Source organism: Mus pahari, chromosome 3 (assembly GCF_900095145.1).
Source record: "Mus pahari chromosome 3, PAHARI_EIJ_v1.1, whole genome shotgun sequence".
Classification (NCBI taxonomy): Eukaryota; Metazoa; Chordata; class Mammalia; order Rodentia; family Muridae; genus Mus; species Mus pahari.
This window is the reverse complement of record NC_034592.1, coordinates 15,463,635-15,484,575: the sequence shown is the minus strand read 5'-3', so window position 1 is coordinate 15,484,575 and position 20,941 is coordinate 15,463,635. Positions and strand designations below refer to the sequence as shown.

General features: G+C 54.2%; 1 protein-coding gene across 4 annotated transcripts in view; it reads right to left on the bottom strand.

The window, feature by feature from the left end:
- The window catches only part of Olfm1 (olfactomedin 1), a 37,735-nt gene extending 17,158 nt beyond the window's left edge, over window positions 1-20,577 (bottom strand). Inside the window, exons 1-3 of one of the 4 annotated variants that reach the window (XM_021192524.2) lie at window positions 20,077-20,577; window positions 5,234-5,383; window positions 793-948 (exon numbers count right to left, since the gene is read on the bottom strand). In XM_021192524.2, the coding sequence (XP_021048183.1) occupies window positions 793-948; window positions 5,234-5,383; window positions 20,077-20,142 (372 nt within the window). In that variant the 5' untranslated portion in view covers window positions 20,143-20,577. Of the gene's footprint in view, window positions 1-792; window positions 949-5,233; window positions 5,384-7,329; window positions 7,754-20,076 lie in introns of those variants that run through there. The other 3 variants (XM_021192527.2, XM_021192521.2, XM_021192525.2) reach the window with 3 other exon arrangements.
- Between the last annotated feature and the right edge of the window lie 364 nt (window positions 20,578-20,941).

The window sequence follows — 20,941 nt, the reverse complement described above, 5'->3', positions numbered from 1 at the left end:
CATGAGAGGAAGGGAGGACAGAGAAGTGCTCAGCAGTTTCCAGCCAAGCAGCCGGCTGTGTAATTTGACCTGTTCATTTACATCTGGGCCTGATTCCTAATTAACATGCATGAACACCTTAATTAAGGTGGCAGATAATTTCCAGCCCAGTCCTAGTGGAGAGTCGTGTATATATACATACTTGTACATATGTATATATAATTTCAGGTCAAAGGAAGTGAGCTTTTAACGGCCAGGGTCACGCCGAGACGCAGAACACTTAATGCAGCTGCATCTACAGTGTGCCTTGTCACAGCTAAAATTAGGTCAGAAGTGAAAAACTGCCCTGAGTGATCAGGGCCCAGAAATGGCTCTAATCAATTAAGCTAATCCCTGGCTAATGTGATTTACCTGCAGCAGCTGTGGAATGCCCAGGGCCTCTAATGATGCTGCCCAGCTAACATGACTCTGTTAGAGGAGCAGGGCGCTTGGGACCCCTGTTTCCTAGTGGCTGGTGAGGAAGGAGAGAGGGGACAGGGTGTGACCAAGCCCTACCCCCTTCAGTGGCTGGAGTGAGTGGCCTCTCTGCTCCCAGAGTGGCAAGGCTTTACAAGGCAGAGAACTATCCTTGCTGGATGAACACTCCCCAGGCCCCTGAGCACTACCTCTATGGGGAAAGGGAAGCGGGAAGGGAAAAGAAAGTCCTCAGACTTGGAGAAGGAGGAAGTAGGGAGGGAGAGAGAAGGGGAGGGGAGGAGAAGGGAGAGGGAGGGGGGAGGGAGGAAGAGGAGAAGCACCCCGAGGGGCGCGTACCTTGAACTGCCTGGCCAGGTGCTGCTTATGGCTCTCCTCCACCTGCTTGAACTTGGTCTCCAGGCCTTTCATCTGGTTCTCCATCTTCTCCACGTACTGCAGGTCTCTCTGAGTTCGCCTGTCCAAGACTTCTATGGATTGAGACATGTTTTGCACCTGTCAAGAGGGTAACAGGTTCAAGGCAAGAGCTGCAGCAGATGTCAGCCAGTCTCATCAGCCAGGCTGACCTTTCCCACAGCACCACCCCAAGCCACGAGTGGTCCAAGCATGATTTACCAGTTAATCACCAGCATCAGGTCCTTAGGACCAAGAACTCCCCAAACACTGCGAATCGGTTGGGTAAACGTTCCCCCATCCTCTTCCAGGAGAGCTCTGATGGGGGGGGGGGGTACACAGACTGAGCAGGGAAGGAGCTCTAGGCACGGGGCCGTGGGCCACTTCACTCTATGTTTACGGGTGGGACCTGTTTCCACTCTACGTCGGGAGTGACTGGCAGCATTAGGCAGGTACACACAGCAAGAGATGAACCCAGAGCGATGCCAAGCCCGCCCGCCCCGGGGTGTAAATTCCCTCCCTGCCAGTCTCCTGGAGTGTCCTTGCTGACAGCGTTGGTGTGGAAGGAAGGGCTAGAGAGCCGCTCCAGGCTCCGTGCCGAGCCTTTCCCCCACCACACACACCATCCATCACCCCCACAATATCATAGGCAGATGACTGCTCGGCAAACACGCACATTCAGAACGCCGAGTCAGGAATCAATCACCCAGCAAATGAAGAATCGCTGTTTTACATCCTTCCGGGCATTGTTGAATGGAGTGTAGCCTCAAGATGGGACTCTATTATTCAGCACGATTCCAGAGAGTGTCAAAGAAAAACAGTTTTGGTGCGGCCACCTGCCAGCACATTTCATTTTCAGGAAACTGGCTATGGCTTATGTGAGAATGTACGCTCACCAGGGGCGAGGGGGGTGGGGACGCCAAGGCGCTGAGGATGCCGCAGTGGGTTGGGTCATTTTCTCAGAATCTAATCCAATCACTAGCATGGAAGGTGCTTCCTGAATGGCAGGGCTGCTGGCCGATTTTCTTTCTTTCTTTCTTTCTTTCTTTCTTTCTTTCTTTCTTTCTTTCTTTCTTTCTTTCTTTCTTTCTTTCTTTTTTTCCTTTTTGGATTTGAAAAAGAACTCCTCCTAGGAACAAAGTCCCTGGGATAGAGAGAGGCGTGGCTTCACTGCACAGTGGTCAGAACGGTGTGGGGAGGGTTCCCATCTCCCACTACAAATCATTCAGACCAGTAAGTGAAGTAAAATGGGAAGAGAGACTAGAAGCTTCCTCACTGGCCAAGGGAAGAAAGATAGTGCCCATCTCAGCACTTAAAAACCAGACGGGATGCTAGGGTCTGAAGGCAACACACATTCACCTTCACGTTTCAATATACAGAGCATCCTAGCAAGGGCCTGCCTGGGACTCTGCGCCCTTTTCTTAGATGCTCAAATCGAGCTGGTCTTGCTGGCCGGCCTCTCTGGCAGCTTGATGCCCCTCTGAATGGCTTCAGTGCTTCGTGTGGGAAAAGAGGTCATTTGCTCTTGTCCACCCTTTGAGGCTCAGCCCGAATGCCAGTGCCCCCAAGGAGTCTTCTGGGATGAACTCAAAGGACACTGAACAACCTGGGAACAACACCGCCTCCTGGGCACTTTGGGAGGTGAAGGACCCACACCTGAATCCAGCATAAGGAGGCCTGTGCAGAAAAGCGGTGCAGCCTGCCTGGCCATCGCCAACAAGAACAGAGCTCAAAAGTCAGCAAGTCAAATAGTGGGCAGGGCTTAGTGTGGGAAGGGGCTCAGCCCAAAGTCTGGGATACTTTTGTCCTTCCATCAGGGACCAATGCTTTTATTGAATTTTCAAGTGTAAAGATTAGCCTTAACATAAACAAAAACAACACAACAACAAAAACCTTAAAGACGTCAAACAGCTCAGATGCTTCAAGAGAAATCAAAGTCTGACCCCACATCCTGGCCGACCATCCAGCTAAGTCTCCCATAACAGAACATGGGTGACATCCATATCTTAACCCTCTGGGGAGACCCACTTCCACACACTCCTGCTTCCAGCAGTGTCTCCAGGAGTCAACCAGCATGTTCAAGGTCACAAGGTCATGGGATAGTCTTAGCCACTGTGACAGCAGGTGCTATGAAGTGGGGGAGGGGACAGGCACAGCAGTCGCACACCTGCCCGCTACCTGGGAATGACTAATTGCTAATGTTTATTGCTCAAGTAAGCACCAGCCTGAGCCAGCTATGTTATTTATCTCACTTGATCTTCATAAAACCCTGGGGGATGAGTCGGCTGAGTCCCATGTGCCAACCCAGATATGCCAGCTCACAAGTTAAGAAACTTGGTCTCATCACACAGCCAGCTCAAGGTCTGGCACTACAGAGCCTCTGCCCTCAGACCCAGAACCTGTGTTCTTCAGAGGACACAGTTCTATCCTGGTGCCAGCCTCAGCTCCTCTGCCATCAGCCCCTGGAGGAGCTGCTCGAGCGAGCATGCCGACACAGTCCTCAGGAATGACTCTGGTTGGACCAAACTGGAGACTCTAGGGCCTGGGACCTGACCTGCTGTGTAGCCAGGTGGATCTAACTGGAATGGAAGCCCGGTGGTGGCAATGCACAACTGGTCCCAGGGTGCAAAGGGACCCAAGGAATCCAGAGCCTTCTCTGCTGTTGCCCGAGATGGCAGGTGCCAGGCCGGGCCCCGCCCCACAGGCAGGGAAAAGTAGAAGAGAAAGGAGGCTAGCTGACCAGGCCCAGCCTCAGCGCACGAACGGGGAGCAGGCTTGGCTCATCAATGCTGGCAAGCACAGTAAATGAAGCGCCTCTTTCCAGCCAGTGCGCAGGCCCTCCCAAAATAGAGTCTGCGCGGCGTGAAATGGGGCTTTAAATTTTTAAGCAGCAAAACTGTGGCCTGCATAGGCAGAGAGGAAAACCATTCGGCCTCATTCTCAGGGGCCCCCAGAGCTTTCTGGAACCATTTCCCAGCTTAGCCCTTCTCCCAGGGTCCCTTGGCTTGGGCCTCAGTACCCCCAGCCCCGCCCCTTTGCTACAGTTCTGAATAATTAAAGGCTCAATTAGGCTCCTGTCTAGTTTGGTGTAAATAAATGTCCACAGGATCTGTTAAATATATTTTACTTGAACTCTTTTCAAGCAATTTACTCTGGTGACTAAAGGTGGCAAAACAGGCTAAGACACCAACACACGCTCCACCCCTTGGGGGGGGAGGGAGCCAGACTCACAGGTACCATGATGGAAATAAGGTCCCAGGTCGCTTCCACACAGGGACTGGCAACAACCTGGGAGTCATCTCAATGCCCAGGCACTTCCTGCCTTAGCAGCTGAGTCTGCCCAAGGTGGTGGAGCTGTAGCCCAGCTCCAGCTGGGAAGCCTGGGGCCTGGCCGGGATCAGGCTGGGCTCCAGAGTCATTCTGCCTTTGCAAAGATGATTTCTGTTCCCAGGGCTTCTCTTCAAGTTACAGAGGACGCCTCACCCCCGCAGATCTCACACAGGTGAGGGCTTGAAAAGTCCAAAGCCAATCAGTAGGGAAAGCCCAGCTTTCTGGGGTGTGTGTGTGTGTGTGAGACACGTGACCCACTGTCTCTGGGTAGGAAGGGTTCATGCCTGGAGGCATCTTTTCTTGGGAGAGGGGGGATGGGCAGGACAGAAAAACCCCTCATTTTCCCTTCTCCCCATGGTAGCACCCCAGGGACCTGTAATAGTGAAATCAGCTGCAGAATCTGGGGTCCCTGGGGGCAGCCTATAGGTACTCTTGGCAAGAAACAGAATCCCAATAGGAAGATATTGGTTTAGTGACTTGAACCATCTCCCTTTCCAACCAGCTGTGTGGCCTGGGGGCATCAAACTGAGGAGTGACCAGTGTGCCACCAGGTCTGCTCAGGTCTTGTGACAATGAAGTGAGACAAGACTCAGAACGTGTGCATAGAAACATTGCTGCCCTCATGTTAGGAAGCAACTACTAGGAGCATCCATGGGGGGAGCGACTCGCCAGGTGGGACAGAGACATCCCCATGGAGAGCCTGCGTGCCATATATCAGTAACCCACCATTTCCCTGGTAGCATTGTGGAGCCTTTGGACCAGACCCTGAGCACTGCTCAGAGGAGAAATGGCAAGAGATGAAGGAGAGCCATGCTTCTGGCTTTCCCAACAAGCTCCTTCCTAGAGCCCTCAGAGCCCAGGAAGCAGGTGTACGCATCTCCCAACCAGGGCCACCCTTGTCCTCTCTCCATTCTCCTATCCACTCAGTCATCTGCCCATTCATTCATTCACAAATGTTTAGAGTGGGGGCCATGCCAGGGAAGATCCAGCCAAGCCTCAGGCCGCCACACTGCATTCGGCACGTGCAAGCTCACACATACCCCCTGCATGGACTCACCTTCTCCAGTAGCTGCCTCAGCTGTTTTGTGCGGGCATCCCGCGAACACATGGTCTGCTGGGGGGCGACCACCGTGCAGATACACCTGCCCTCACTGTCCTGGGCAGAGCTGTACACCTGCCAGCTCTCCTCGGGGTTGGTGGGCAGCACCTGGAGAGGGGCGGGCAGGCAGGCAGGGAAGGGCACGAGGAGAGAAAGAGAGAATGTGAGGATGAGGGAGACATGTACCCAGGTGCAGAGGGCTCAAGGAATTGGAGAGAAACAGTGCCTTAAAATGCATGTTCAACCCTGGGTGCTCAGAGTTTTGACCTCTAACCAAATTAATGCCGGGGGAGGTGGGAGGGGCTGCAGATTCACTAGGTTGGGTGAGGGGCCATATAAGAAACCAGTAGCTAATGGCTTAGGGAATCAGACACCCTCTTCTCCCAGAAAGGTGCTGACGAGCCTTGGTCTCCTGTTCCCTAACACTTGGAGACAAGCACCATTGTTAGGAGCCCCAAGTCAGCACCTAAGAACTGAGAGCAGCAACCCTAGAGCTGTGCTGTATCTCAAACAAGCACAGCCTGGCTAAGATGAAGCTCTCACACACACTAGCCATTTGGTGGATGTCAACAAATATATTGTGTAAGGGTCACCCTTAACCTCAGTCCTGAGGGTTTGCCCAAAGACCACTAAGGACCGAGAGCTGAGTGGCTGGGTTCACCTTGCAGGTCCTCTATACCACCTGAGACCCCGACCTTCAGGTACACAGCAGGGGCACTAGCCACCAAGGCTCCTGCGTACACACCACCATGCCCCCTGCCCTCCAGCCACTGCAGCCTGCCCAGTCTCCGAGCCCTTCCCTGGCATCCTGCACTTCCCTGCTATTTTTAGATAAGGATGGGAAGAAGGCAGAGAAGCAGGTAGTGATATACTTCATTTCATTCCCCCACACCCAGCAGCTCAGGACACAAGCATCAGGGAAACTCACCACGATATTTTTGTTTGGCGTTTTCTGAGACAGGGTCTCATTACGCAGCTCTGAATGTCAGGGAACTCACTCTCTAGACCAGGCTGGCCTCAAACTCACAGAGATCCACCTGCCTCTGGCTCTGGGATTTAAGGAGTGGGACACCACTCCCGGCACCAGGGCACTAAGGAAACTCATTTTCAAACAACAGGAGAGGCAGACCCAACAAGAGTGATAGATGGTGGTGGTGGGTCACACCACCCAGCTCTTGGGAGCAAACTGGAGGAAACGAGATTGGTCCCTCACCTGTCCTTTCCACTGGGAAGGTTATGTCAGGGCCCCTTTGCAGTGGCCCCTGACTAAAGGGTGGTCTCAGCTCAGCCTGCTCCATCTATCATGGAAGTCAGCCTTTTCCAGACCCTCCCTCCACCCAACCTCCAGCCATAGCTCCCCATCCGCAGGCTGCTAATGACATAGAGATTCGATTTCTGTGTCAGAGGCCAGTAGAGAGGGGTGGGTGAAGGCGGCTGGGCAGCTGGGTCCCGCCCAACTCCTCTCAACATCCTCCGGAGTGCACGCTTAGATCTTCCAACGGAGATGAGACCGGAAGGGTCCCTTGGGACTTGGGGGTGCTCAGGTGAGATCACAAGCTCTGGTCTTTTGCCTTGGGTCCCATTCTGGACCGGTCCAGTTCGTCTTTTACAAAGTAGGACGAGCTGAGTCCTGGCTGGACCTAGCCCACAAAGGGTTTTAAGCAGCACCTCCACCCCTTACTTGCTGAGTGACCTTGGCTAAGTCCCCAAGTCTCTAGCTTCAGTTTCCTAAGCTTTGCAAAGAAAGATTTCCTAATATTAGTGAATGGACTTTTGAACCCCTCCCACCATCACCAAAGCAGGTGTCCTCAAGCCCCTCCAGGGAACCCGGAGCAAGAAGCATCGCCTCAAAAGCCAGAGTGCGAGGGGCAGCCGCAGCTGGAGGCGCTGCTTGGCTGAAGGGCAGAGGGTGGGCTCGTGACCCCCGGCCCTTGTAACCCTCCCTCTCAGGGTGACCCCATCCTGTGTCGCACCGCCGGGCCAGCCCGGGGCTTCGACCCGAGAGGAGGTAGGAGGAAGGAGGGGCCTCGAGGGCTCAAGGCGGGCGCACTTACGCCGGTGCTGCGGTCCAGCGTCCCGCCGCTGGCGGCCGAAAGCCGGGTGGTATTGAGGCCCACCAGCGAGGGCAGCGTCTGGGACATCCAGTTGGTGATCATGGCCATGGTGCTTAGCACGACCCCGATCTTCAGCAGCGGCACCGACATCGCGCCTCGAGTGGCCTCCTGCGCCCGCGCCGCGCCGGCGCCGGCTCCTGCGCCCCGGGCAGCCTCAGGCGGCGGGCACCACGGCGGGCAGGGGCGCCCGGCCGCGTCCCCGCGCCCCCTCCGCCCGCCGCCGCCCGTCCGTCTCTGCCTCCCTGTGCGCACTGGCCATCGCCGCGCCGCCCCGGCGCCGGGAGGTGACCAGGCGGCCCTGCCCGGCGCGCGCTGCCTGCCCGCGCTGCCCGCCGCTGCAGCGTCCCCGCGCGCTCCGCTCTCGAGAAGGGCCACCGGGTTCTGAGCGCGGCGCGGGCTGTGCGCGGGGGCCGCGGCCGGGGGGCGGGGACAAGGCCGGGCGGCGGCCGACGCAATCTGCCCAGGAAATGGGTGGATTTTTCCTCCGAGCTCCGGCTCCGCGCCGCCCCCTGGCTGCAGGCAGCGAGGTCTGCAAACCGGTCGGCCGAAGAGTTAGGGTCACCCAAGAGGACGTATAAAACGCCGCCACAAACCGTAAAAAAATAAAATAAAATAAAACCTCAAGAATCTCGCATGGCACCCATCCACAGCACCCCCCCTCCCCAGCTCTCTCGGTCACCTTCACGGCTCTTTCTCGCCGAGGCCCGGCCTGCTCGTGGTCAAGGGTCTCCTCCCCTGCTGCTGGGCTTGCCTTGCCTGGTGGATTAAGTCCTGTCAGTTTGGGGTGTCTCCTGAACCCCAGCAGGAAAGAGGAGCTTGGGTGGAGTCTCCAGTGTCAGCGCAGGAGTAAAGAGGTAGCTACAAAGTGAGAGACGCTGCTGGGAACCTTGGACAACTACCTCAGAAGGAGGGGACAGTTGGAAGTCCTGGGGGGGGGGGCGATCTGCCCGCTGTGCACAGTAGAGGATGAAGGAGAGAGAGTGCGCCCACCTACGGTCAGGAGCTGCTGGAAGCATAGGGCTTAGGAGGAACTAGAGGAGCCACACCCATGATTGTGGGCTATGGTACATGCATGGGGGGGGGGGGGATAGAGCATCTGGCGTCTATGCTGTAGGCTTGAGCTGGGTCCCTCTTTCCCGCAGGGACCCAGCTCAGGGCCAGGCAAGCTTCAGCAGTATCTGTGCCAAGACTTGTAAGTCTCAGCACAACAGCGCAGCCGGCAAACACAACTTCATAGTGCACTTTGAAGCAGCCCTCTAAGCTGAGCTCCTGCAGGCATTCCTCCAAGTTGTCCCAGTCCGGGGCAGGGAACGCCAGCCTATTCGCAGCCCCCACCCCTGCACTCTTTCCCACCTGGTCAATTATAGACTCCTTAGATGGGGGGTTGGAAGAGATGACAGAACAAAGGCGGGCTTCCTGGTGTCTGCCAAGAGGGATATGACATCTTCCTGGGGCTTGTCTCTCTGTGTTCAGTCCTCATTTGCAGAGAAAACTTCAACAGCCAAGATGATCCTGGCCTAGTGCTGGGCGTGAGCCCTGCTGGCTCAAGAAGTCAATTGGAGTTGTTTCTCTGGATAATACATGGCATTCATTGGTGCCTCTGGTTTGGGTCAGATGCCAGCGAACTACAACTGTTAGGGAAGGGCGCCATCTCTCCGTGAAAGCTGGTACTGCAGGCCAGTCACACCCAGTGGTCCTGCTGGATGCAGCATCCAGAGATGCAAGGCTCTGCCCTACATCCTCTGCCAGGCATTTTCCGCACAGATTCAGGGCCGTGGCTGTGTCTAGTCACTTGCTTCCGACTACACAAAGGTAAGGAGTGTTTAATGTTTATCAACAATTTCAAATCCAGCCCAGTCCAGTCCTCAAAGTTCTCAAGGCATCTCAGGAGTCACACCTTTTATTGAATTCCTACTTAGTGCAAGATACATGGTGCAACACGCTCTGTGTCAGATGCAGCATAGAGACCATAACTGTCTTTGTTAGGCACACTCCATGGTCAAGCACCATTAAACCTTTCCTGCTCTCTAATGGGCAGAAGTCCCTCCCTGAGGTCAAGTGACCTTGGGGTCAAGGGGAGCTCCACTATGAACGTCTATGAGTCAGTGACCTAGCTAATGAGCCTGATTGAGCCTCAGGTCTCTCATCTGTAAAATGGGCTTGACAGTAGTAGCTTTCTCCTGTGATGTGCTAACAATGTAGGAATAAGTCCGGCCCATGCTGGTGACAGTTGTTGTCACCTTTTCAAATGACAAACATGGGTTCAGCCAGCAACCTGTGCTAGGTAGGCTTCAAAGCTGGGCTTTGGTAAGAGGTGTGATGACCCTGAGCCCTCTGACACACCTCAGTCAAATATCACAAGTAATGAAAGTGATAAGGAGAGATAAGGAGAGATCCCTTCTGGGTGGGGATTTATAACCATATAGATATAGCCATATATCCATATAACCATAGTGGTTTCAAAGAGTTCCTGATTCTGCGGTAGGTGAGTGATTTCCACAGGATTCACAATTGCTGCCCTGAATTGGAGGAGCTTAACTTAACTGGGCTTTTGAAAGGAAATGGAATTCAAGGAGTTTGCAACAGTGAAGCTTGGGTCTGGTCAAGTAGTCCCAGGAATGAGTAGGTAGCCTTTAGTACCACTGGCCAGGAACTGTCTCCCACCCTCACCACAAAAGGCCACTGTGGGATGACAAAGATTTGACCTTCAGCTCATACTTCTTCTAAGCCTATGTGGGGAGCCAGAGGTTCAAGGCTCCCCTAAGAAATGACTGAGAAGCACTCAACGTAGCTGATCAACTCACGTAGAATGCATCAGAGTGGAACTGGCTGTGGAGAACCAAGCTGACATCGAAGGGCAATCATTAGGCCAAGTGGAAGGAAATTCTAACCCTACCCACACTGATGCTTGTCGAAACTGGTCACCTCAGAATGTGTCGGAGAACTGAAGAAACACACATCTGATCATTTCGTAATGCGATTGGAACAGAGGTGTACAGTGAATACAGAATTACCCTTTCAGCTCTAACCCACATCTGATCCTTTTTCACCAGAATAAAAGCTTTTCCACCTCCCCCACCCCCACCCCGAGGAGCCTGTACACCTGCAGCCACACCTGAGCCTCTCACTTGAATCCAGGTCTCTCAACTTGCACCTGTATCTGTGTCTTTCCACATGTACCTGAGCCTCTCCGCCTGCACCTGAGCCTCTCCACCTGCACCTGAGCCTCTCCACCTGCATCCGTACCTGAGCCCCTCTCATGTAAATCTGAGCCTCTTCGCTCACACTGGAGTCTCTCCACCTGCTCCTGTGTGTGTCTCCAGCTTTATCAACACCCGAGTCTCCCTTACCTGAATTTGAATCTCTCCACCTGTGTCTGAACCTCTCCGCCTGCACCTGAGCCTCTCCACTCATACCCCAGTCTTTCCATCTGTACCCTAGCCTCTCTCACCTGCACCCAATTCTCTCCACCTGCACCCCAATCTCTCCAACTCTACCCTAGCCTCTCTCACCTGTACCAAGTTGCTCTGACTTCATCTGAGCCGAGAGGTTCAAGCTAATTTCTTCCTTCTCTTCCAGGCCCAAAGCAAAGCCCTGCTCAGTCTTTTTACAGATTTGGCAGGAGGGTCTACTGTCCCTAAGGCATTTGTGAAGGACATCTGAAAGAGTTGGCGTTAAGTGCCATTTGATTTAGTGTTCTACACAGCACTTCCAGACGTGATCCTTGGATTGTGGAAGAATACAGGCATTTACAATAAAGCATCCTAACTCAAGCCCCAATCGCTACATGATTTCCTCTGAAGCAGGGGCTAGCCCACATTTGCCACTGAAACAGGAGCTAGCCCACATTTGCCACTGAATAATCATCACAGTGACGGAGTAGGTGCCGCGCCCAGACACTCCTATAGATTTGCCATCCAGGATGTCACTGGGTCCTCTCAGAAGCTTACAGGGGAGTGCTACTCCCAGCTCTGCCTGCACGCAAGCTGCTTGGCTTTGGAAGATGAGCAGATTTGGCCCAGACAGTGTGGAGAGACAGCCCATTCTCAGGGCAGAGACCATGAGCATGGTAGTGCCCCTGCCCCTTGGATGACCAGTCTCCTGTAACCCACACAGCTTTCATCCTGATGTCCCTGGGAATCAATCAGAGCTCTCTGCAGCTCCTGCTCTTGGAGCTGGTATGGTCTCAGAAGGCCTGGGGTTCTGCTCCCTGTGGTGAGTCACACTGCCAGCTCTCTAGTCTCATGCCTTCTCCTTACCAGTCTTGGCTTGGAATTTGCACAGTTGTATCAACAACCAAGAAACAAGAATACTGACCTCCCTCCATAGCCTGAGTTCCTCTGAACGTGAGGGCCAAGTCTACAAGCTGGCGCAGGACACTTGCCCAGACACGTCCCTCCTGCCAGGGGCTGGCACTTGCTATGCAGATGGTAAGGGACGCTAAGGAATTACCTGGCAATGACAGGACCATGAAAGATAGGCATGTGCAGTACACTAGCACCCCCTCATCACCTGAGAATGGAGGCCCCAGGGCAGGAGCTCAGGTGTCAGGGCCAGCAGTGACCACCTGGAGGGAAGCAGTTTCTAGTTCAGTTCTTGATGTTCCTTAGCAAAGGATAGTGTCACAAGACCAAGTCTGGATGGCAGGTTGAAGTATAACAATGTCTATGTGGCCTATTCCCAGAGAGTTTAAGGAGAGGAGGAAGAAAAGAGGGGAAGAAAACAATTGAAAGGAAGGAGAGAGAGGAAAGGGAGGTGGGAGAGAGAGAGGAAGAGGCAGAAGAGACTGAAATGGAGGGGCTGAAATAAAGACACAGAGAAATACTGAGATAGACAAACAGACGGGGATAGATAGACACTGAACACAGAGAAAGGAAGATAGAGACAAAGAGGCATACCAAGAGGGACAGAGACCGAGAGGGACAGAGACCGAGAGGGACAGAGACAGAGAGGGACAGAGACCGAGAGGGACAGAGACCGAGAGGGACAGAGACCGAGAGGGACAGAGACAGAGAGAGACAGAGACAGAAAGGGACAGAGACAGAGAGAGACAGAGAGGGACAGAGACCGAGAGAGACAGAGACAGAGAGGGACAGAGACAGAGAGAGATAGAGACAGAGGGATGACTTAGAGGGACAGAGGCAGAGGGATGACAGACAGACAGACAGACAAACAGACAGGGCCAAGAGACTGACGGAAGCGTTCCCATGTGGAACTACTTCTTTCTCTGTCCCTGTCCTTCTCATCTTTCTCTGAGGCAGACAAAACATTCTGGAAATAGGAAAATGATTGCATTTATCCCAGGTCATTCATTCAGCAGCCACAGAAGACCCCATAGGTAGCCAGGTCATACATCTCCCACATAAGCCCACGCGTGTCCTCCAGAAGCACAGGGCTTTGGGAGCACGGATGGGTAGAGCTGTGCTCCCACCTCAGCCTGGCTCCTTGCACTCTGGACCACCCGTAGGCCAAAGGTACATGACTGCCATTGTTGGCCTCTCTGAGCAGCCCTGGGGGGCTACTCGCGTCTTGGTGCCCTTGCTCTCTGCCTATATCGTGGGAAGTGATGGCGAGAGGGCTGTCCTTCCCTGTGGCCTTGAGTGAGAAGGCAGAGATTTCCAGGTCCAGCCCAGCCATGGGCAAGAATCACATGGCAGCCACCAGGAGCCATTGAGTTTGGAGTTTATCAGTAGAGCTAGCAAGACAGCTAATCCAGAGACCTGAGGTTTGTCCCAGCTATTCATCTCCCCAAGTGCCACACCCTCCTAGCAAAAGACTCCACGGCCCTCAGCTGTCCCTACAACAGTGTCCCCCACTGATACTAGATCTTCTGTATTTCTGGCTCATTAGGTGTGTGCTTGCTCTCTGTTCATCCAGAGAGCCGACTGCCACGCTGCTCCTCGGGCCTTAGCAGTGCCTCTGCCTCTCTCCAGCCTCTCTCACTAATGTCTGCGGGAAGGCTCAGCCCGCATACACGGAACTGTCTGGTAGAACTGGAGTCAAACCCTGGGAGTGGCGCCTCCCAGCGGACACCATTCCCTTGAGGCTAACCTGCAGTTTCCGGGAGCTATACAGACTCCATCTCCTCCTTCCCAGGAGAGAGGAGTTGCCATAGCTGAGGATGGGCCGACTTCTCTGGCGGCAGCACCTGACCTAGATGTGAATTAAACTATGCACGATTAGAGACAACACGTTGACTGGGGGTGACCAGCAGGGAGTGGAGGAATATTGAGATGTCATACGTGCTCAGCAGCGGACCCTGATGCTGTCAGACTCTGGAGACCAAGCTCCTGTTTGCCAAGCTAGACTTTCTCGGAACCCTGTCCCCTCTGCTACATGGCAGCCCTTCGCTGCAGAACCAAAGCTGAGCTATGAAGATTCTCTGCTACCTCTGATGACAAAGATTCTGACAAAGATTCTGCTATCTTTGGAAAAAAAAAACGCCTGCCTATGAGTTTCTATGCCCCCGATAGGCACAGGACATTAGTCAAGTCTTCTCTGTGACGGCCACACACAGTGGAATCACAAGAATTCAGGCCAGGCAGTACCATGTAATAGAGCAGAGGCAGCCATGTGTTGGGTGGGTGGCTGGGTGTAAGGGCTCACATACTAAAGGCACAATTGCTGGAAAAGCCTCTGTCCATTTCTTTGAGTTCTGCTATGCTGTCTAAATGTAACCAGTGCCCCGAGACGCACTGAGAAATACATCCGTGTTCTCCCTTTGACCCTCAGATACCACCAGGTATTACCCGCAGCCAGTGGAGTGTTCCCTTCTCAGAGCCTGCAGGAGAGCCATTCTGTATCCCAGGGGTAGCTCTGAGCAGGAACGTTAAGTCCTCAGGGGTGAGATGTCCACTCAGACCACAGGATTGGATAGAACTGTTTTAGGTAAGTATGGTCACTACTGGGTAACTAATCAGAGATGCTAAGGAAACAGCATCCCCTGCCGCGCGCGCGTGTATGTGTGTGTGTGTATGTGTGTGTGTGTGGTGTGTTAAGTGTGTTATAGAGAAAGGGTTTTTTTTTTTTTTTTTTTTTTTTTGGTTGTTGTTGTTTGGTTTTGGTTTTGGTTTTTTTGAGACAGGATTTCTCTGTATAGCCCTGGCTGTCCTGGAACTCACTTTGTAGCCCAGTCTGGTCTTGAACTCAGAAATTCACTTGCCTCTGCCTCCTGAGTGCTGGGATTAAAGGCGTGCGCCACCACGCCTGGCTGAGAAAGGGTCTTATTCTGTAGCCCAAGCCTCAAACTCAAGGCAATCCTTCTACCTCGGCCTCCTAAATACTGGGATTATAGGCATAAGCCACCACACCTGGCTTCAGACTTTATTTTGGGATGGGGTCTCGGGTATCCTAGACTGACCCCAAACTCACTATGCAGCTGACACCAAGCCTTGGAGCCTCCAGCCTTTACCCCTTCTCAGGCGTCCTCCATCAAGCTCAGGGTTAAGTGGCACCAAGGGCAGAACTGAGACGGGCTTGCGTGCACGCCAGGCAAGCACACAACCAACTGAGCTGTATTTTGGGGTGTCAGTTCTGTAGAGCAAGAGATCGCTATGTTCACTTCTGCAAAGAAACCACTCTCACCAGCTGTCACCTGAGCTGTGACCTCAAGCTTTAACCCAGGTACAGAGAACAGAAGGTGGTCTAGACAGAGCACGTATTCCCGGGAAGCCTGAAACAGGGGTGGCCACACATAGACAGTGCTGATCCCTCTGAGGGGGTCCAGGTCATCCCTGCACTGCACAAACTGCACAGATCTTGCAAGTGATGAGGCCACACCCACACAGAGATTGGGTGATTCTAGAGACCTGCACACAGGTGACATCTGTTCCACATAGCTAGGTTCTACTTGAGACTCCTAGGATCTCAAGATTCTGCACAAATGATAAAGAAGCTCCGAACTCTCATGCAACCCCTGGCATTGCTGTGAGACTGAGCCTAGGAGCCCCAGCATGCATCACCAGATGTCCCTGGGTCTCGGCAGGCGAGAGGACCCGCCTGAGGGCGAGCCTTATGGGAGGGCAGAAACCCTGACCATGGGGTTCAGACCCTGCATCCCTTCCCTTCGCTGCTTCCCCTTGAATGTCAGCATCTTGTCCTACAGCTAGATAGCCACCCACAGCTCTGCACCACAGAGGTTGGTGTGACCCGGGGACACAGCAGGCACCTGCTCTCTAGGTGCTTCATGACACAGAGCTGTTTATTTTTCTCTGTTTTAGCAGACACCTGAATTTTGGGTGTCAGACAGAGCTGGGGCTGAACCTCAGCGTCCTCATTTTAAGAACAAGGACAACCCCAGGTCATAGGGACACTGTGGTATGAAAAGCTCAGTCCCCCTATTTATGCCCGATGGAAGGATAACCCAGACCGTGTTAGGCCCCTGGGAGCTTCTCTAGCTGCAACAATGTGAAAAAGAGTAAAGGGGGAGGGGGAGGTCTTACTTTCCATCTCACACCCTCTGTTGGACTTCAGTGCTAACTTAGGTCATCTGGAGGTGGAACTAGCCAGTGGTTGCTGGTCTCTGCCAGCCTCACAGAACAGCACCCACACCCTCTCTCAAGGCTGTAAGCTGCTTTTTTCCCCATCAGGCCAGTTCGGGCTCACAGTTCCTCGAGCATCTAATTCGGTGTAGCTGGTAATTAGTTTTGTATCACCTTATGCGGTGATGCTAATACTGATTACAGGACCTGATAACTTTAATAGCAAATGCTACCCAAGGTAGACAACCACTAACTAGCTTTTGATTGTGGAGGGCTGAAGTGGGAACGGGAAGCAAATTGCTGCGTGTGAGAGGGATTTACGGCACTCTGTCCATCTCTCCTGCCCCCATGTTCTCCAGCCTCCCTGTTAGCAAGGTAGGCCAATGTGCTGTGACTTGGGAGCTGGGCACTTGTGCTCAGAGCTATCTCCCACCCCTGAGTAGTACAAAAAGTGAGTTCTGAGATAACATCTATAGGGAAAGGACCCAGTCCCGCCTGGCTCCCTGTCACCCTTATCACACAGTCTGTGTGACCAAGACAGATGAGGAGCTGGGGTGAGGGGAGGACTGGGGAGATGAGCAAGGTGTCCATGGAACCCCCATGATACAGGCTTCCTGGGATTCTGGGAGATGAAGTTAACATCACCTGCTGTGTTTCTACAAGTCCCATCCACAGAACTACCCAGGTATGGCCAAGTGCCCTGTGTGTTATATCTGCAAGCACCTACAGTGACAGCCCACCAGACTCCAGGATCAAGTGCACAGAAGTCACTCAATAAAGACAGAAATGGAGCAACAAGCACACTAGTAGTAGGCATGAGGGGACGTTCTCTAAGCATTTACAGCTCTGGCCTCACGAGGATATCGGGGACACTGGACTGCTAATGAAAGCCATGCCGAGCTGGGTGTGGTGGCTGATGAGGAGCTGGCTCCCAGCAGTCGCCAGAGCATGGGATACAGGAGAAGGGGTCTGGGCCCTTTGTCTACAGCAGCCTCTGCATCTCCCTTTCCCTTCTCATCTTCCTGCTTGGGCTCACCCAGAACCAACTCTAGCACCCAGCTGGGTTATCACCCTTCTCCCTAGCTTCATCCATTGGCAGCTAGAGCACGTGGTGCAAGCCACTCTTGTGTTAAATGACATGGCAGAGCCTCAAACCTTCCCACAAAGTGTATGGCCTCAAATGACCAGGACTTGGATTTGTGTGTCGCCATAAGCTCAGATCTTAAAGGGACTAAATCCAACCAGTTGGTAGCCAGGGAAGGCTTGTTACAGAAAAGGGGTACTGAGTGGAGCAGATGCGAGAATGGAACAAGCTGGCTGTGGACAGATAACAGAGAATTGGATGAGGTCATCCCATTTAATCTTCCTTCTTCTAAAAAGGTCACACTCAGAGAGGTAAAGACCTGACTCAGTGCTTAGTGTGAGTATTAAGAACAACCTCCCTGGGTCAAGGTCACTGCTGCAGAGCTTCCCAGACCTTCCCCAACTCCCACAGATCAGGATTCCATCTAAGCTGAGGCTAGGGGTGGGCTGTGTGTGGGCCTGGAGACCAGGGAGCCCAAGTCGTGCCCCCAACCCAGGACTACAATAAACAACCCAGTGCCCCACTGGGAGGCTCAGGATGGTGTCGCCAACACTAGCCAAAGAGCATTGATGTCCTCTTTATTAAAAACCACAGAACAAAGCCACACTGAGCAGCCTTCTGTCTGAGGACAATGTTCAGGAGGGCTACGGCTTTGCATGGCGCAAACTGTCAATCAGTACTTGGCATTTGATTGAATGGATCAGCTTGAGCCAGCTGCTGAGAGGACAGATGGCTCAGCACGTGCTCCATGCCCCCACCTGCCTCCTGAGTTCCTGCAGGCAGCCCTCATTATGGGCTGGGTTGGCCTATCCATCCCCAGCTGGTTCCCATGCCCACCTGTACCAGTCCACACTCATGACCCTGGGATCTTATGTCCCCACGGTTTGCAAGAGCTAAAAGCAAATGTGGCTGTGTGGAGCACTTTCCCTGGCCTGGCTGGAGGTGGAAGACAGATGCTTTCTGAGGCCCAAAGGTGTCGGAGTGTTTCTTGTCACAGTACGATTAAACAACAGATTTCCAGGCATGGATATCCTAAGGGACCAACTGACTCAGTGCAGCCCAGCCTACCATCTCAAGCTGTCACCACTGACTGTGAAAGCCACCTGTCCCCATCCCAATGGGGCCCCTGACCACAGAACCCAGGCAGAGAGAACTGAGCCTTCCTAGACTTAGCATGGTTGGGTGATTTGAGAGCTCTTGGTTCACGAGGTTTGAATCTGAAATCCCATCACTGTCAGGGTAACAGGTTTCCCAGGCAAGGTTCTACAAAGGAGACTTCAGAGGCCCTGTTCAGAGAGGTGAGGAACCTCAGAGCTCAGATTCTAAGAAAGAACCTTCCAGGTAAGCAAGTCACAACTTCATTGCCTTTTAAACACTGGCCCGAGGCCTCGGGATCTGGCCATGGTCCTGAAGTCAGCTCGCAGGGAGGGAGACCTTTCTGGAGCCCAGAGATGAGGTTCCTTAGTGTGCAGGGGTCTGTTGAAGGGCCTTGCTGGAGCGAAGGCTCTGTTAGAACAAATGGGCAAACACCATCATAGAGACAAAGCGTCTAACTGAAGTTGAACTAAGTTTTCTCCCCATAACAGCAGATCTTTGAAAAGACAGGTAGGGGGTGTGGGAAGGAAAAGCCTTTTGTGATTGGACAATTGAGATGTAGAGGTTCCCAGAAGGGGGAAAAAGTCATTAAGGCTAAAGGGTCTATGAGGAGAGTTGCTTCCAAGACCACCCAGGGCCACCTATCTTTATGCCACGATGTGATGGAAAAAGGGCATTGCCCTTTGTAAGGCTGGCACTCTGCTAAGCGAGATCTGTGTGGCTCTTTTTGGCACACAGGTGTATGTGGTGTGCATGGTGTGTGTGTGTGTGTGTGTGTGTGTGTGTGTCTGTGTGTGTGTCTGTGTGTGTGTGTCTGTGTGTGTGTTCATCCATCCATGCATGCACCATGCCCAGTCAGTGCCCTCCTCCATGCTTTCTCAAGACGGACCAAGGAAACTCCCATTCCAGAGTTCCACAAAGACCCTCTCTAGGGCTAACTGGATGGTGGTCCAGGAAGCTCCAGGCAAGAGTCACAGAGGGCAAATGGGGGACAACAAATTCCACTGTCCGGTCGAATGTGAACTCTGTGTCCTGGACATAGGCAGCTAAGCCAGCAAGGGCTTCTTTGAACAAGGGAGGCTCACTCCGAGTCTTCTGCCTGTGGTCTCCCAACTGCTTTCTGGGCTCTCCTCTCTCTTTTGTTTCCTCTTTTATTCTGAGAGGTGGACAGGAGGCAGGAAGGGTCCAGGCACCTGAGGTTGGGACCAAAAGGTGGGCTGCCCATCGACATCCTGGACTTTCGACTGCCAAGAGTTGGGGGAGGGTGGTCTTAACTCAGACCCAGGCACAGTGGCACCACACAAAGGGCATTTTAATGTCACTCTTGAGCAGCCCAAAAGCTGGCAGACTCTAGCCTGAACACCCTAGTCGCAAAGCGGCCTCCCAGCTGGGAGCTCACAGCCTCCCAAGCTGCAATTTTAAAATGGAGAACACCCTCTCAGACACACACTCCGGTCGGTACATTGTTCTGGGCAGATGAGCGCTGGGGCATCTCCAGCCTTCCCACATGCACACAGCGCATCACTGATGCCTCTAGTCGCGTGTGGTCACAGTCCCCAAATCCTCCACAGCCAGCCAACAATGCACCCGAGTGCCTTGCAGCTGCCCTTCCAGGGCTTAGTGGCACCATGCCCACCGCGCAGAGGGTAGCGTTGTTCCCAAAGGGACAGTCGGGCCACCGAGGGGGGTGTGTTGGGAGGCAGGAGTTAGGTACCTCCACTGGCAAGAATGCCTAGGGGCTTGGCTGTCGCCTGTCTTCCCTACCAGATGACAAACCCAGGAAAGGAAGCCCCCAGTTTGCCCTCTGAACTTCTTGGGAGTGGGGAGGTGGTCTTGGGAGAGGGGATGCTGTAACCCTCTGATCCAGAGCTGGGGAAAACCAGTCTCTATCAGTCTGCACCCTTCCCTCAAGCCCAGGGCGGGCCAGCACTCCAGTCCCCTCCTCAGCCCCAACCCCGGGGACAGCTCCCAGACTTTGCCCGGCTCACGGTGGCCCTGGCAGAGGAAAATGGCGTTGGTCACACGTACTTGGGTGAGTTCGGTGCCCATCACCAGGAGGACCAGAAGGCTGAGGAGCTTCCGGGCCGGTTGCATGTCTCACGGCCACTCCGACGACCTGGCGTGCGGGGCCTGGGTGCTGGCGACCGGCGGCTGCGGGGACGTGAACGCGCTCCCGGCTGGGGTTGGGGCTGGGGCTCCGGCCGTGGCTCGGGCTCCGGCGGCGCCTGCTCAGCAGCCGGGGCGGGCGGCGCGCGGGCTGTGCTGCGCTGAGCCTCCGCTCTGCATATTTATGGTCCCGGTTCCGGCGCGACTGCCTCTCGGGCAGGGCTGGGCTGGCGGGGCGGGGGCTGCGCTTGCTTTCCCTGCGCGCCAGGCGGGTCCCCGCGCGCCCGGGCTCGGCGGAGAGGCGCGCCCTGCGGAGCTCGGCGGCGCGCCCGGGCTGCAGCGGTGCCAAAAGTTTGCTCGGTGAGGGGCGCGGGCGGGGGCGGCGCCGAGGGACCCGTGCGCCTCGCTTGCCCAGGGAAGGGAGGAGGGAGGGCGGCGGCCGGCGAGGAGGCAGGCTGGGACAGGATGTGACATCAAAAAGGCGGGGGAAATTGAACTGAGCCTGACAAGTCTATCCTGGCCAGTCTTAGACCAAGGGGAGCTCCGGGACCCACTCTAGATACTCAGCCAGGGACCGCAGAGTGGTGACAGGAAGGCACCCGGGGAAGTACCCAAAGAGGAGGTGTCCAGAATGGGTGGAGTGACATCCTCAGAGGCAAGGTCCCATTATCTGCACAGGTCCCTCCTAGATGGCCCTTAAGGATCAGGGTGACAAAGATGTTTCCAGAAGAAGTATGGAGGGGAAGCCGAAGTCAGGTCACCTGAGACGGCAAAAGGCCTTTCCCCA